The 16,097-nt window shown below is 42.4% G+C and overlaps 1 protein-coding gene across 5 annotated transcripts in view; it reads left to right on the forward strand.

Annotated features, from left to right (window-relative positions):
* The window catches only part of birc6 (baculoviral IAP repeat containing 6), a 145,201-nt gene that overhangs the window by 43,494 nt on the left and 85,610 nt on the right, over positions 1-16,097 (forward strand). For 4 of the 5 annotated variants that reach the window (XM_063491198.2, XM_063491197.1, XM_063491196.1 and 1 more), the window contains exons 11-29: positions 4,017-4,166; positions 4,254-4,479; positions 5,579-5,739; positions 5,918-6,049; positions 6,219-6,350; positions 6,712-6,878; positions 7,253-7,386; positions 7,565-7,726; positions 7,850-7,981; positions 8,370-8,467; positions 8,568-8,715; positions 8,828-8,961; positions 9,809-9,955; positions 10,040-10,227; positions 10,833-11,144; positions 11,320-11,419; positions 11,625-11,839; positions 11,976-12,184; positions 14,794-15,146. In XM_063491198.2, coding sequence (XP_063347268.1) covers positions 4,017-4,166; positions 4,254-4,479; positions 5,579-5,739; positions 5,918-6,049; positions 6,219-6,350; positions 6,712-6,878; positions 7,253-7,386; positions 7,565-7,726; positions 7,850-7,981; positions 8,370-8,467; positions 8,568-8,715; positions 8,828-8,961; positions 9,809-9,955; positions 10,040-10,227; positions 10,833-11,144; positions 11,320-11,419; positions 11,625-11,839; positions 11,976-12,184; positions 14,794-15,146 — 3,300 coding nt within the window. The remainder of the gene's footprint in view (positions 1-4,016; positions 4,167-4,253; positions 4,480-5,578; positions 5,740-5,917; positions 6,050-6,218; positions 6,351-6,711; positions 6,879-7,252; positions 7,387-7,564; positions 7,727-7,849; positions 7,982-8,369; positions 8,468-8,567; positions 8,716-8,827; positions 8,962-9,808; positions 9,956-10,039; positions 10,228-10,832; positions 11,145-11,319; positions 11,420-11,624; positions 11,840-11,975; positions 12,185-14,793; positions 15,147-16,097) is intronic. The other variant, XM_063491199.1, reaches the window with a different exon arrangement.

Here is a 16,097-nt window from a genome sequence, read left to right on the forward strand (position 1 = left end):
TTTCTTCCCACAGTAAATATAAACAACGATAGTATTCAGGAAGAAAACCTATCAACACAATTTAAAAACTAGTATAAAGTCCACACTTTTTCCGTCAATTGTTCCGTCTGTCCTGCTCACATCTCCAATGGTTGTACACGTTGTCATTAACGTGGCTTCACTCCACATCAGCCACGCCGCTTTGCTAGCTAAAACACCGGTGTCGGCACATAAGGACGCTGTCATAGCCTGTCAACGACGTTGATTAGCTGCGTATACGAATGTGAATCGCATTATTGGCTGGACTATGGGATAAGGTGGCATCGGTCTAATCCCATATGGGAGCAGCCAGTCACTTACTGACTAACACTGCAAAACAGAATTGTTAAAGTATTAATTTTAATTTCAATTCAGGTTAGATTTTTCTTCTGTGCGCAACGCAGATTTTCTGTGCGCAGAGACCGTGCCAGCAGTGCGCAATTGCGCACTCGCACAGCTTAGAGGGAACATTGCCTGTGAGTCAATTGAGCAATCTTCTTCCAACTCTAAAGGCAAGGAGACACCTGTCAATGTACCTGCAGCTAGCTAGACTAACCACAAGGAGTATATTAATGGATTAGCTGAGAATGAGCCCGAACCATGCAAAGGTGCTGACCAGGTTCGGCCTCAGCTAGCCGTTCATCAGCATGGACAGATGGCTCTGGGCAGATGGCTTCAACAGTAGTTTCACGGCCTCTGTGGCTAACCCTTTCTGATGGTCTCGATTAGGGACAGGGTTCTTTACTTGGTTGAACCAGTATGTGCTGGTGTTTTATTAGCACAATCACTCAAAGCCATTTGGGCTAAACTTGAGATGAGGAAGAAGCAGCTGGAATCTCTTCATAATAAATTTCCCGAACATGATATGAAACCCAAGCTTGTTGCAAGGTTCTGCAGGCCTGCAGTTCTGTTACTTACCACCAAGAGAGTGGCGCTGCCTGCTGCTGTGAGTCCACCACTGGCGAGGGTCAAGTTTGTGCGTCAAGTTCCTAATGAGGGTTATGGGTTAAGGCCAAAAATCACCTTTGGGCCGTCAGAGAGATGTTAAGGATGATGTATTCAAAGCACAGCCTGACTGTGCAGTTGAGTAAAGAGATACTGTTTCCCCTCATGTTCTTGCTCCCTGAGAGATACAAGTTATGATTATTTCTTCATGATGTAGCTCCTTATCCCTTATCCCCCTGTAGTCACTACAGTTGTGCACATCAACCTTGTTCTTGAAAATATATATAGGTACACTGTGTTCCAAATTATTATGCTAATTATATTTTTCTCTGATTTTCCGAAATAGTCGATTCAAATGACAGTCAGCATAATTTTTGAGTCCTCAATCATTAGAGTATAATTCAAATGTAACTGAACAAACCTCCCAATGAAAACAGTATGTTTTTCAAAAATAAAAAAACTTAAAATGCACTGTTCCATATTATTAAGCAAATGGTCATTTATTGAATCTGCAGCATTAGGAGTTCATATTTATTGAAATCAAAAGGGTTTTTTTTAATCAAAAACATCTTAACAGGTCAACTTACATATTAACGTGGGACCCCTTATTTGATAGCAGTTTCACAGTTCTTGCATCCATGAAACTTGTGAGCTTTTGGTGAGTTTCTATTTGAATGTCTTCGCAGGATGTAAGAATAGCCTCCCAGAGCTGCTGTTTGGATGTGAACTGCCTCCCACCCTCATAGTTTTTTGCTTGAGAATGTCTCAGAGGTTCTCAATAGGATCGCGGTTAGGGGAGGATGGGGGCCACACCATGAATTTCTCTCCTTTTAGGCCGATAGCAGCCAATGATGCAGAGGTATTCCTTGCAGCATTAGATGGTGCATTGTCTAGCATGAAGATGATTTTGTTGCGGATGCACAGTTCTTCTCTTTCTACCATGGAAGAAAGTGGTCAGTCAGAAACTCCACATACTTTGCATTGGTCATTTTCACACCTTCAGGGACCCTAAAGGGCCAGACCAGCTCTCTCCCCATGATTCCAGCCCAAAACATGACTCCATCACGTCCTTGCTGATGTCACAGCCTTGTTGGGACATGGTGGTCGTCCACCAACCATCCACGACTCCATTCATCTGGACCACCCAGGGTTGCACGGCACTCATCAGTGAACAAGACTGTTTGAAAACTAGTCTTCATGTAGTTCTTGGCCCACTGCAGCCGTTTCTGCTTGTGAGCATTGGTTAGGGTTGGCCAGATAGAAGGTTTATGCACAACTGCACTACTCTCTGGAAGATCCTATACCTTGACTTTCGCAGGGCTTTGTAATGGCCTTTTAGCAGCTGCTCTCTTAATCTGATGTATTTGTCTGGCAGAAACCTTCCTCATTGTGCCTTTATCTGCATGAACCCGTGTGTGCTCTGACTCAGCCACAAATCTCCTAACATCATGGTGATCACGCTTAGGTTTTTGTGAAATATCTAATGTTACGTGAACATTACGTGTCCAAGGCATTCAACTATTTCACAGTTTTTAGCAGCAGAGAGATCCTTTTTCTTTCCCATATTGCTTGAAAATGCTGGTCTGCTTAATAATGTGGAACATCCTTCTTTAGTAGTTTTTCCTTTAATTGGGCTCACCTGGCAAACTAATGATCATAGGTGTCTGAGATTGATTTCAGTGATCCATAATGACCTGAGACACCATTCCATCCATGAGTTTAATTGAAAAACAACTTATTTAATCTTTATGCCACTTAAACACATTTTGCATAATGATTTGGAACGTGGTGTATACAGTATGTTTGTGTAAGTATTCTTCAGATTCTTTAAATCTCAGACTGTATTAAATAGTCTGGTCTAAAAGCAGCTTTACCTAGATTTTACCATATGTGCTTGACAGTATTGTAACTCCAAACCATTTTGGGCTAGAGAGAAAATTCAGATGGATCCTGAAATATGAGAATGAAGTGAGGTGGGGGTACAGGACAAATTATAATAAGAGGACAGAGCACAAATAGAAAAGCACGATATATCACCAACTGCCGCACCTGTAAGGAAAAACAAAACAAAGGATGAAGCAAGCTGTTTTATCTGTTTACCCTTGAAGGTCCATCCTTTAAGATCGACTTGCCGATTGGCTGCCCCTTAGAAATAGAAGGCTGAGTTGCTGGTGGTTTAGGGTTATGTGCTCACAACCAGAGGCGTTTGTCTGAGAGCAGAAGAAGGTCTCACCAAACAATTACAGCAGTGAGGCCAGAGCTTTTAGCGGACAGGAATGTCTTGTACATTCACTGACCTTATTTCCAACTTGTCTATGTTTAATATTGCCTTGATCTCTGGAACAATATAAAATAAAGAAAAGAACAATAGGCCTATTTTAAAGTTCATAAATGCTGTGGTTTTCCTGGGACCTTAGCTCGGACCTTCAGAGTAAGGCAGATGGGGATCTTTAAGTATCGCATGAACCAGGCCTTTACTCCCTTTTTTGCAGGACTTCCAATAAAGGACACAAAATGTCACCCCGAAGTACATGAAGGCTTTGGTGGTTGGGTTAGTGTAATTGGACAGAGTTGCTGACTTTCCACCCCTCTGGGCCTACAACACACAGAGGGGTACCCACAAGGTTTAGCAAATAAAAGGAGCAGCACTCCAACTCAGATTTTGACACACACGCACACGCGCACGCACGCTCGCTCGCTCAACTTGTATAATCTGAACATATGGAAATGCAGTCTTGTTTAGAGATATCAACTTTGTGGAGTAGCAGTAGTGTAAGATATCAGGCTGTGAAGCACACTATATGTGGCCTTTCATAATGTTATGAATGACAATTTTTCTAGAATTTTTGTGTCTGAACAATTTTACTGTGAAATTACTACCAGTGTCTATATTTATTTATTATTAGAACAAAATAAACAATAATTTAATATGAATTTATTATATGAAACAACATAAAATAATCTCCTGAATAAGGATTAATATTTCTGAAAAACTAGAGGTTCTTTTTAGAGTATCTTTGTCTAATTTTAGTTTTGTTTCTGCTCTTCTGAAGGTGGAGAACTTCATTTCCTTCAAATTGGAGGTGTGTGTGAAGATGTAGATGACGGAGACATGTTTATTGATGGCCCCCTTTCTAAAGGGGCTGAACTGCTGCTTGAGGGGGCCAAGCCCTCCTCTAACCCTTCTAGCCCCGGGATCACAGGTAGACCTGTCTCTAGACACACTGAGTAAGTAATTCACTACATCAGTTTTGATGCGTAACTTGAAAAATGTTTTGGCCTTTGTGTAGGAGTGGACCTACTGGTGGATCAACCACTGACCACAGAGATTCTGATGTCCCTGGTAGAGCTGACACGCTTTGAGACTTTGACCCCACGCTTCTCAGCCACAGTTCCCCCGTGCTGGGTGGAGGTGCAGCAGGAGCAACAACAGCGACGCCACCCACAGCACCTTCACCAGCAGCACCATGGAGATGCAGCCCAGCACACGCGTACTTGGAAACTTCAAAGTGACAGGTAGCAGTTTTAATTATCTGTACTGTTATGTCTAAACTAGTGGCTTTATAGTGTAGGGATGCGCATTTTCCTAACAAGTGAAAGACTGCAGGAGGAAACAGTCCCACAGGTTTGTGAGGAGATTTTTCTTTAAGAATCACTCTTCCTTGAAATCTTTGCCTGTTGCCAACAAAGATAACAAAATACTAACCTTTTTTGTATGTATTAAGTACCGACTAGTGCTGTTGTACTGGTTTCTCCTTTCCTTGCTTTTACTGTCAGTGTAAATGCACCTCTCACATAGTGGAGCAGACAAGAGAGGTGGAGCAAACATTTGAGCTGAGTGTAGTCTCTTAGATAACTGTTAGAGTGAGCAAGAGAAGCAGACAGGGAAAGCATTAATGAGCTAAGCTTTTAATTTTAATCAACTTGAGTTTGTGCTAAAGTAAAAACAAATGTACAGAAGAAAGAAGCTGTTGTTGTGAAATCATCAGATCCTTTGCTCTTACCCTCAGCTTTAATATGCTAGCTCACTAGCAACAGGTACACTCCAGCTGACACGCAGGGTAGAAAATCCTAAACCGTATAGAAATGACATGAACGGATCAACTCGTTGTCACCAGTCTGTGTTCCGGGTATCAGTAACACATCTCCCAGTTGATAACCAACATTTTGAATAATTTATTTATGAATCTGCTGCTAATGTATCAAAACAGTTGTCAGTCTTGTTTGCTAGTCAGGTCTTCGCACATGTTCCAGTCACACTTAGACATAACTCGTGTTTTGAATCATTTTACATAAAGTCCCTTGAATATCTTTCCTGAAGTCATATGTGACCTTGAAAGAAGACTTCCTCTAAGATCCAAGGTCATATGTACTTGAATCTCAGCTATAAACAACAGTTCTAGAGCAGCAAATTCTACTTTTGGTTTCTGTTTTGTATCTGAAATCTTGATCATACTTTCCTCATCTACTGGAGTTACAGACATTTCACCATCAACTGTTATGCACAAGAGTCTGTGTCATGTGTAGCTTGACATGCTTAATATTTGAAATGGTTGATAATGTGATCGTCTAGGAATACTTTCTTTAATAATGATGACCTCTGTTCTGTCTTCAGCTCTAGCTGGGATGAGCATGTGTTTGAACTGGTGCTGCCCAAGGCCTGCATGGTGGGCCATGTGGACTTTAAGTTTGTCTTGAATGCCAACATCGTCAACATTCCTCAGATCCAGGTCACTCTGCTGAAAAACAAAGCACCTGGGCTGGGCAAAGTCAGTGGTGAGGACATTGTTTTTAAACAATTAATGATTGCTTTTAACCAGCAGTGTTTCAGACAAGAGCAGCTTTGTTTTGGGGGGAAGTTTTCATCATTTCTCATTCAGTTAGTATGTATTTTATTCTTACTAGATAGAACTGACTTAATACATCTCAGTATTACTCCTTATCTCTTCAACAGAAACAGCTGTGGACAGGCAGATCTCGTTCCCTCTTTCCAATGTCCTTCATGCACATGGGGAGAGAAATGGCCAACCTGTAATGCAAGACTTCACAGAGGACATCCAGTTCATGGACATAGAGGAGACATCAGGTCAAACATTTTAGGCAGTTTCAATTTATAAACACTTATTTGCCCTGCAGATGATCACTCACTTAGAACCTTTCATTTCAGATAATGACTTGACTTTGAAATTATTTATTTCTCTTTGTAAATAAACTGTATGTAAACATAAAATTGTGGTTTCATATGCTTATTGCAGGCTCCATGTTGTGTCCATTCCTGGAAGACCACAAGGAGGACATCCTGTGTGGTCCAGTATGGCTGGCCAGTGGGCTAGACCTCTCTGGCCATGCTGGCATGCTCAGCCTCACTAGCCCCAAGCTGGTAAAAGGTAATAAACACATATACTGAAAATTGAGACCTGGCTCTCAGACTAAAGCAGTTTCAATTGCCATCTGAATCTCGAACTGGTTACACACAGTTCATTTCAAGTTGATGTAAATATAGGAATGATGACAATAAAGTTAATTTGTCAAACCAGTATTCCAAACTACTTTGGAAGCCCTTTATTTGGAAATTCATGGTCAAACTCCTACTTAAGATCGTCGTGACATAAACAATTCAGTGAGATGGTTATAATGCTGACTGTTAGATGTGAAATGACTCCCTGATCATAGCCTGCAGTTCATATTCATCTACACAGGTGTGTGTCAGTGTTTCACAATTGTCCTGTTGATCCCTCTCTGCTGCAGGCATGGCAGGAGGGAAGTACCGCTCTTTCCTGGTTCACATCAAAGCAGTAAGTGATAAGGGCACGGAGGAGAACCCCCGCCCCGTGGTGAGAATGCCTAGTTCCAAGCCTCAGGGCACCAAAGCGCACTCACTGTCAACCCTCCTTCAAAGGGCTCAGGCTTCTAAGGTACACAATTACAGTTCCTAAGCCAGTCAGATGGCAAATAAGTGTTGGATTTCATCAAGTTACAGCCCGTTTAGAGTAATGTTTCTATATGTTTTGTCAACCGAGGCTGTCGGCTCATTTGTTTCCACTGAAAGTGGAGAGTTTATTTATTTTTTAAATAAAGAAAAAACGGAAGATGTTAACTTGATTGGTCCAAAGTGAACTATTGAATAATTCTTATACTATGAAAAGTCTTGTTTTTGCAGTCATTTTGTTTTCCAAGATAAAAACATTCCAAAAAAATGAACAGCTGGTCTACCCTTGACTTTGTGAAACTACCAAATGCCAAACAAAGCCACATTCATGTATTTGCTACCTTTTATTTTTGTGTGTAGGAGAAAGTCTCCGCAGTGAAGACGGAAACCTCAGCTCCATCAAAGAAAGTAGAAAACCTGCGAGGATGCGACCTGCTTCAGGAAGTTTCAGTCACAATCAGAAGGTTCAAGAAGACGTCAATTCCCAAAGAAAGGTCAGATAACTGCTGAGGTGCTGCTGACACTGTGGTTAGGTTAAACATTTAGGGTCTACACACAGAGAAGTGTGCTTAACAATATTTCGTTATAAAGGACAATTTTTGCTTAGATGGTTTTTGTTTGGTGGTTTTTTACAAGTTAGCTGGTCTGTGTCTGCTGCTCTGTCGTTTTCAGGGTCCAACGCTGTGCAATGCTGCAGTTCCCAGACTTCCATGAGAAGCTGCTGGATGCACTGTGTCGGCGAACAGAGGGCGGCCCAGCCACGGAGCATGCCCAGAGCCTCATCCTAGATATCTTGTGCTGGCTGGCTGGGGTCTTCTCCAATGGACCTTGCAGGTAGAAGTCAACCTGGAGACATACAGATATAAGACAGCATTACCATAAGGGCTCTAGATTATACATGACCATTACGTTCACATTGTACTAAGTGGAATATTGCATTTTGTGTCCTGTTTTTAGCCTAAAAGAAGGAAAGGAGAGTCTGCAGGTGAAAACCAGGACGAGGCTTACCGATATTGTACGGGTGTGTTTCTTTGAGGCTGGCCGGAGTATAGCACACAAATGTGCTCGCTTTCTTGCACTTTGCATTAGGTAAGAAACCCGTTTGAGCCAAAGATGCAAACAGTTCTTTTACACTTGGGCAAATTTACAACTTAACACGCATAAGGTAGAGGCCTTGTTCAATGATGGAGGGCTGAAGATGCTGTTTGTTAGGCAGGTCCACTTATTTGAAAAGGGAAGAGAGACAGAGTGTGGAGTTAATTTCTCACATTCGGCATGAAAAGAAAGTAATGGGTGCTCTGCTGAATGCGTTGTGTTGGCCAACATTATGTTTTTAAGGGTGAGAGGGCTCTACCACAAGTCAAGGCTTACATTATTAATTTCTTGTAATGTAACATGTGTTCTCTCTTGTGTTTTTTTTGTTTTTTAGGTTTACTTAAATAAAATAACAAGCATGTAGTTTTGTTTCTTGTTACAGTAATGGGAAAGGAGAACCAAGTCAGCAGGGTTTTGGCGTGAGCCTTCTGAAGGCTCTGCTGGACAACATGCCTTACTTGCCTGCAGCAGCAACTGGTGGTGAGTGATTGAGCAACATCTAGCACCCTCCCTTGTCTGTGTTTCTTGACTGTCCAGACTTGATGTTTTACCCTCTCCTCTTTCTTCTGTGGGCTTCCAGGCTCAGTGTTCTGGTACTTTGTGTTGTTAAATTACGTGAAGGAGGAGGACCTGGCAGACTGCAGCACTGCTTGTGCCTCCCTGCTCACCGCCATCTCTCGACAGCTGCAGGACCGCCTCACACCACTGGAGGCCCTGCTGCAGACCAGGTATCTGTATAGCTCTTTAGTCTAAACCCTAGGTTCATAAATTACGTTTTTCTCATCTTATCGTCACCTAATTTTATCCCCCTTTCTTGGATGTTTATCTATTCGTTCCCAGGTACGGACTGTACAGCTCTCCATTTGACCCGGTGCTCTTTGACTTGGAGGTCAGCGGTTCCTCATGTAAGAATGCCTTCAACAGCAGCATCGGAGTGCAGTCTGATGAGATCGACCTCTCCGACATACTCTCAGGTATGAGCACTAAAACTTCGCAGGAATTTCTTTCTGTGAACACTGACCTGAACTTGCAGATCTTAAAGCACTGCTCTCCTTTATCACAAGAAGGCTCTATAATGTGAAAATGAAATACATTTTAATGACTAAGTCTGCTCTGACACCTAGTTGAGAGGAAAAAAAACCCCCAAAGCATCTTTTACCTCGCAGGGCTTTTAAAGTACAGTGTGCAAAATATACACTGAACAGTTTCATAATATCTACTATATAATAAATCATTTCAAACTACAGACCATGTCAGATTTCAGTGAGACTTTTTGCAACTTCTAATTTGGCCTTTGCTGTTGAAGCTGCAACTTATGTGGGTCTACCCATCCACACACCAAAATTGCACCTTCACTGGACCTGAAAGATTCCAGTCTAGCTTTATGCAAAAAAAGCAAGCTAGTAAACTGAGAAACACTTGAAGCCCATCAAGTGGAGACACTTCTGCTGAAATAACATTCCACAGGGTAACTTGAAAGGAGGCTGAATAAGGTGACCCTGAGTCCTCCCTTAGTTATGCTGCAATAGGTCTGTACTAAAAAGTGTGGGGGTTTTTTGGTGTGTGTGTGTGTGTGTGTGTGTGTGTGTGTGCACCCCCTCCAGTCACCGTCAACAAGCCACGGGAACTGGCTGCTCCTCCATTTGCCAGTTCTGCTGGGGGTTTCTTCTTGTTAAAAGGGAATCTTTCTTTCCCACTCTGACCAAGTGCTTAGGGGAAAAAATTAAAAAGAGCATTATGTTTTTAAGGGTGAGAGGAGGCTTGTTTGCTTGTTTAACATATTTTTTTTTTCAGTTATTTTGAATGTTGTATCTTTCGTAGGGAATGGAAAAGTGAGCAGCTGTGCAGCAGCAGAAGGTAGCTTCACAGCATTAACAGGACTCTTGGAGGTGGAACCTTTGCACTTTACTTGTATCTCCACCAGTGATGGCACACGGGTGGAGCGAGATGACGCCAGCATGTTCACTGGTAACCATTTGATGTTAGCTTGGTTTTAGCTGAGGTTTCAGTATGGGAACTGTCCTTTCTTGAAGTTGTGTTCTTTGTTTCCAGTGAGTACATTTGGTGTGACCCCAACAGTGGGCGGCCTGTCAACGGGAACGGTTGGAGAAGCTTCTACGGCTCTGAGTTCTGCAGCTCAGGTGGCTCTCCAGTCGTTGTCTCATGCTATGGTGTCAGCAGAGCAGCAGCTGCAGGTCCTGCAGGAGAAGCAACAGCAGCTGCTGAAGCTGCAGCAGCAGGTGAAGAACCAGTTCAGTTATCTGGCCTTTTTAAGTTGCAGGAGTTCAACAAAACTCAATGACAGGAGTGCCGTCACATTACATCACATTAGCATTTTCTTACCCTAAGACAGACTAGCTATTAGAACACAATAGAATAGAACAGAATAGAAGTGGTTCAAAAGTAAATAATCACACACTAGGTAGAGAAGTGATGAAGTATGAGTTTGTTTGGCACTGGCTTCTGAAACCAAATTACCAAGTTGTAAAACTTATTTAGCAGAATTTTTTATGACATGATGATGTAAGAAAAAGTCTCAAAGGTTCATAAAGGATATGAAGCCAAGTGTTACAGATCGTTAATTTCTTCCACCGAGAAATGCTATTATTGTAGCAAGGACTTGATACAGTTTAAAAACCTAACCACAGTTCATGGCTGTGGAAACCATGTTCTGACTGGACACCGAATGTTTGCACAAAACTGAAGAGATCCAAGAAATTAAAAAACAAAAACTGCTGAAAGCTATTTCCAGTTTTAGATTTCTCTAAAGTTTTCCATGTTGCTCTAATACAAGTCTAGTGTTTTTATCCTGTGGCTGGTAATATTCTTTGTATGATGTAAACAGAAGGCCAAGCTGGAGGCTAAGCTGCATCAGACCACCTCAGCAGCAGCAGCTGCTGCCTCAGGCGTGGGACCTATACACAACTCTGTGCCTTCAAACCCTTCCTCCGCGCCAGGCTTTTTCATTCATCCTTCTGACGTCATCCCCCCAACACCTAAAACCACACCCCTCTTCATGACCCCTCCTCTCACGCCCCCCAATGAGGTGGTTTCTGCAGCCTTCAGTGCTGAGCTGGCTCACCTGTTCCCTGGTTCCATGATGGACCCTGGGCCTGTCAACCTGGCTGCACACAAGAACACACAGAAAGCCAAACCAGTTAGTAACAAGTAGCTCCATGCTTTGTGGCCATTTACCCCTGAGTCATTGGGATATTTATATAGCTATTTCTGCATATATCACTTTCAACAAATGATTTTAGATCTAGATAGATTTATCTAACTTGATAGATTGCTTTGCAGTAAAATGAGAAAGGTCTCTCTTTCTGCCTCAGAGCCCAATGGGCAGTGGTCTGGCTTTGGCCATTTCCCAGGCATCTCACTTCCTGCAGCCTCCTCCACATCAGTCAATCATCATAGAGCGGATGCACTCGGGTATGTCATGTAGGACTATTCCATATTGACCACCTAACCTAGTGCTTAAATGTCAATATTTTAAGACTGGAAGATTCTGAAACTTTCTGAAAGTTTTAATCATGTTTCATTTGTTGCTAATTACGTTAGGAAATACCGTCTAAATTAAATATTTGTGGAAAATAAACTGAGCTTGCTCATGAGTGTGCTATGTTTTTCCTCCCAGGAGCTCGCCGTTTTGTAACTCTGGACTTTGGCCGTCCTGTTTTGCTGACGGATGCTCTGATCCCCACCTGTGGCGACCTGGCCTCTCTGTCCATAGACATCTGGACTCTGGGTGAGGAGGTGGATGGCCGCAGGCTGGTGGTGGCCACAGACATCAGCACCCACTCCCTCATTCTGCATGACCTGCTGCCACCACCTGTTTGCAGGTTCATGAAGGTCTGTTTCTCTCTGTTTTACTTTGAGGCAGAGTTGTGGGTTGGCTTACATGATGTTTTAAATTTCTTTGTTGAGTTAAAAATCTGCCGCAATGACGGATGTAATACTGCTATTGTGGGCTGCCTCATATTCTCAGATCACTGTGATTGGGCGCTATGGCAGCACCAATGCTCGTGCTAAGATTCCACTGGGCTTCTACTATGGCCACACTTATATCCTGCCTTGGGAGAGTGAACTGAAGCTGATGCATGATCCTCTTCGGGGAGAGAGCGAAGCTGCCAGTCAGCCAGATGTGGATCAACACCTGACCATGATGGTGGCTTTGCAGGAGGACATCCAGTGCAGGTGAGACAGGAAGTAAAGCAGATACAGATGCCTCATTTGAGTTTGACTATGGATTCATTAAACAGACTTGAGATATTTGGTGGTGTCTGTGGCTCAGGAGGTTGAGCAGGTCATCTCCTAATTGAAAGGTCAGCGAGTTGATTCCTGGCTACTCCAGCCTGCATGCCAAATATCCTTGAGCAAGATACTGAACCTTGAGTTGTTCCAGATGTGTTCATCAAAGTGTTAATGTGTGTGAATGCTAGATGGAAAGTTCTTGTATAAATGTGTGTGTGAATGGTTAAACAAGACATGTATAAAGCACTACAATGTCGTGAAAAAGAGTTTGACCTCTTCCTGATCTCCTAATTTTTGTGTATATTGTATATCACACTTTATATATCACTACGTGTATCACAAGGTTTCAGATCATCAAACAAACTTAATTATTAGATAATGATAACACAAGTAAACACAAAATTCAGTTTCCAAATGAAGTTTATTATTATTATTAAGGGGAGCTGGTTGGTCACCCTAGCAGCAACAGCTGCAATCAGGCGTTCACAGTAACTCCCAATGAGTCTTTTACCGTGCTGTGGAGGAATTTTGGCCCACTCATCTTTGCAGAATAGTTGTAATTCAGCCACATTGGAGGATTTTCAAGCATGAACCCCCCTTTTAAGGTCATGCCACAGAATCTTAATTGAATTCTGGGTCAGGACTCTGACTAGTCCACTCCAAGGTCTTCATTTTGTTTTTCTTAAGCCATTCAGAGGTGGACTTGCTGGTGTCTTTTGGACCATTGTCCTGCTGTGAAACCCAAGTATGCTTCATCTTGAGATCATGACCAGACAGCAGAATTCATGGTCCCATTTACCACAGTAAGTCTTCCAGGTGCTGAGGCAGCAGAGCAGCTTCACCAGCTTCACCACTGTTCAGAGTTTTCTCCATTTGTGTATAATGGCTGACTGTGGTTCACTGAAGTCCCAAGGCTTAAGAAATGGCTTTTAGCCCTTTTCAGACTGATAGACGTCAGTGATTTTGTTTCATTAGATCATGGCATGCTTCAATTTGTCAGATGGGTTCTATTTAAGTGGTTTCTTGATTCAACAGGTCTGCCAGTAATTAGGCCTGACTATGTTTAGTAAAACTGAACTTAAATCTCCAAAAGTTGATTCTGTTCATCTGGACGTAGCGTTTTGTGGGAGAAACGTTTCATCACTCATTCAAGTGACTTCTTCAGTCTCAGCTGACTGCAGGTTTCCCCAATCTTATAAACAGTACATTTGCATAATGACTGAACTAGGGCTGTGCGATATGACCAAAATCTCATATCCCGATATAAGAATTATATCGTTCCGATAACGATATAAATCACAAAAATGTAACATTTTCTGTAAATTCTGTGAATCTCAGGCAGCTCGTCTTGCGGGAAGTGTTTCCAGCTGCGCGTCATGTAGCTGGAGTCGAGTGTTTAACCGATGCATGAAACTATACATTTTTAGACATAAGTTGTAACGGCCGCCGTTTTCTTTGTATTTATTACACGGCGTGCTGCGGGGAAAAGCCTGTTCTAACGTTTTAGTCTAAGGTTTATTTTTTAACACCTGGCAGCTCTTTTTTACTTGTCATCCGTAAATAGTCTGCTCTTTCACGTGATTCAGTTTATTTTGAAAAGTCTCAACAGGATCTTGAGCTTTATTGTGAAAGTCTCCAAAAGTTGAATCTGTTCATCTGGACGTAGCGTTTTGTGGGAGAAACGTTTCGTCACTCATCCAAGTGACTTCTTCAGTCTCAGCTGACTGCAGGTTTCCCCAATCTTATAAACAGTACATTTGCATAATGACTGAAACCAGCCCACTGAAGGAACAATGGGCTGGGAGGTCAGTTCCTTAATCTTAATTATGCAAATTCTCATGACCATTGATCAACAACCACTGACCAAAACCCACTGATCAATCTCCATGAGTACCATTCACAGAGAGTTGGGGAATGGCTGCAATCATAGCATTGTAAGATGGCGAAAGATGAACCCTTAGGCCCCCTCCTCGATTCAGAGATGGTCTTTCCCTTTTCACGTAAATGGCCTCCTTGACTCCGCGCTCAAACCAGCGTTCCTCCCTGTCCAGGATGTGTACATCCTCATCCTTGAAAGACTGTCCAATGGCCTGTAGGTGTAAATAGACTGCAGAGTCCTGGCCTGACGAGGTAGCTCTTCTGTGCTTCGCCAGAGGTTGTTTGGTTTCCCCGATGTATAAATCCTGGCAATCCTGGCACTTAACAGCGTACACTATGTTACTCTGTTTGTGTCGAGGGACCCGATCCTTGGGGTGGACCAATTTTTGGCGCAGCGTGTTTTGGGGTTTAAAAGCCACAGAGACCCGGTGTTTAGAAAAAATGCGTCTCAACTGTTCCGATACTCCTGACACACATGGGATCACTACAGGGTTCGCTTGGGCAGCAGTTGTCCTTCTTTCCTGGATTGGCTGGAGCTTTCTTTAGGTGCCTTTCCAGCTTTGAAAAAGGTCCAGCTGGGATAACTTAAATAATGTAGTGATTTCATCTGCAAAAGAAGTTTGTAAATTTTTTGGTGTTGTTGTGAATTTTCCAATTTTGTTTTTCTTTACCAGGTATAATCTAGCTTGCCATCGGCTAGAGACCCTTCTGCAGAACATCGACCTGCCACCTCTCAACAGCGCCAACAACGCCCAGTACTTCTTAAGAAAACCAGATAAGGTTGTTGAGGAAGATCAGCGTGTTTTCTCAGCCTACCAGGACTGCATCCAGCTGCAGCTACAGCTTAACCTTGCTCACCATGCGGTTCAGCGGTTGCGTGTATCACTGGGTACCAGCCGCAAGTCACTCTCAGCAGCTGGGGCTCCAGAAGCAAAGGAGCTAGTTCACATCTCCTCCACGGAGCAACTGAGAACCATCATCCGCTACTTGCTGGACACACTGCTGAGCCTGCTGCATTCTAATAATGGTGAGCTGAACTCTGCTGGATCTGCTGTTCAGTGAAGTTGTACATTTCACAGATGACTTTGTTAGTAACGTGTGGATTGAAACATTGTTACCAGTGTTGGTCAAGTTACTTGAAAAAAGTAATCAGTAACTAATTACTGATTACTTCCCCAAAAAAGTAATCCTGTTACTTTACTGATTACTTATTTTCAAAAGTAATTAATTACTTAGTTACTTAGTTACTTTTTAAAAACACGATTTACAACCCGAATAGTGATAAAGCAATAGATCTTTCAGCCCAATTCTACTTTTTCTGCATAATCCATCATACAAAATGTGATCAAATGGAAACGTCTCTTTTTAAAACTTGTTTTATTAGTTTTAATCTTTTAACTTTATGCATCAAGCAAAAATTTAATTATATGCAACATTCTCTGACTGGAAGAAATTTGTTTAATATTTAAACCTATTTTCTGCACATTCCAGCACATAAAATAAAATATTTTTTTTGTGTTTACACTCACTCTTTCAAATAGATGCAAGTAAAACACAGCAGAAAATAAATAAAATCAAAATGTCTGTGAAGGTTCTCAGTCATCCAGGTCATCGTAGGCAAAGGAGTTTGCAAAGAAAAGCGTCTGGACTTCTTTGAGTTGCTTGAAGACGTTTCACCTCTCATCCGAGAAGCTTTTTCAGTTCTAAGGTCAAATGGCCGAGAGTCCCAGATTTAAACCCAGTGGGAGAATCCCCCCAAAGAGGGACAAAGGACCCCCTGGTGATCCTCTAATCACATGAGCCAAGGTGTGAAAAATAAAATCAAAGACTAGCGGTCCTGTTGCTCTATTTTCACCTGTAAAGCAGGAGTGGGGTAGGCGGAGGTTTGCCCTGGTGCAGGTGTGACGCAGCGGTCAGTTGAAGAATCCGCGAGCTTCTCTGTGAATTTCCCATTACGTTGTAGCGCACTCGGTGCTTG

Source organism: Pelmatolapia mariae, linkage group LG13 (genome assembly GCF_036321145.2).
Source record: "Pelmatolapia mariae isolate MD_Pm_ZW linkage group LG13, Pm_UMD_F_2, whole genome shotgun sequence".
In the NCBI taxonomy this organism is placed as follows: domain Eukaryota; kingdom Metazoa; phylum Chordata; class Actinopteri; order Cichliformes; family Cichlidae; genus Pelmatolapia; species Pelmatolapia mariae.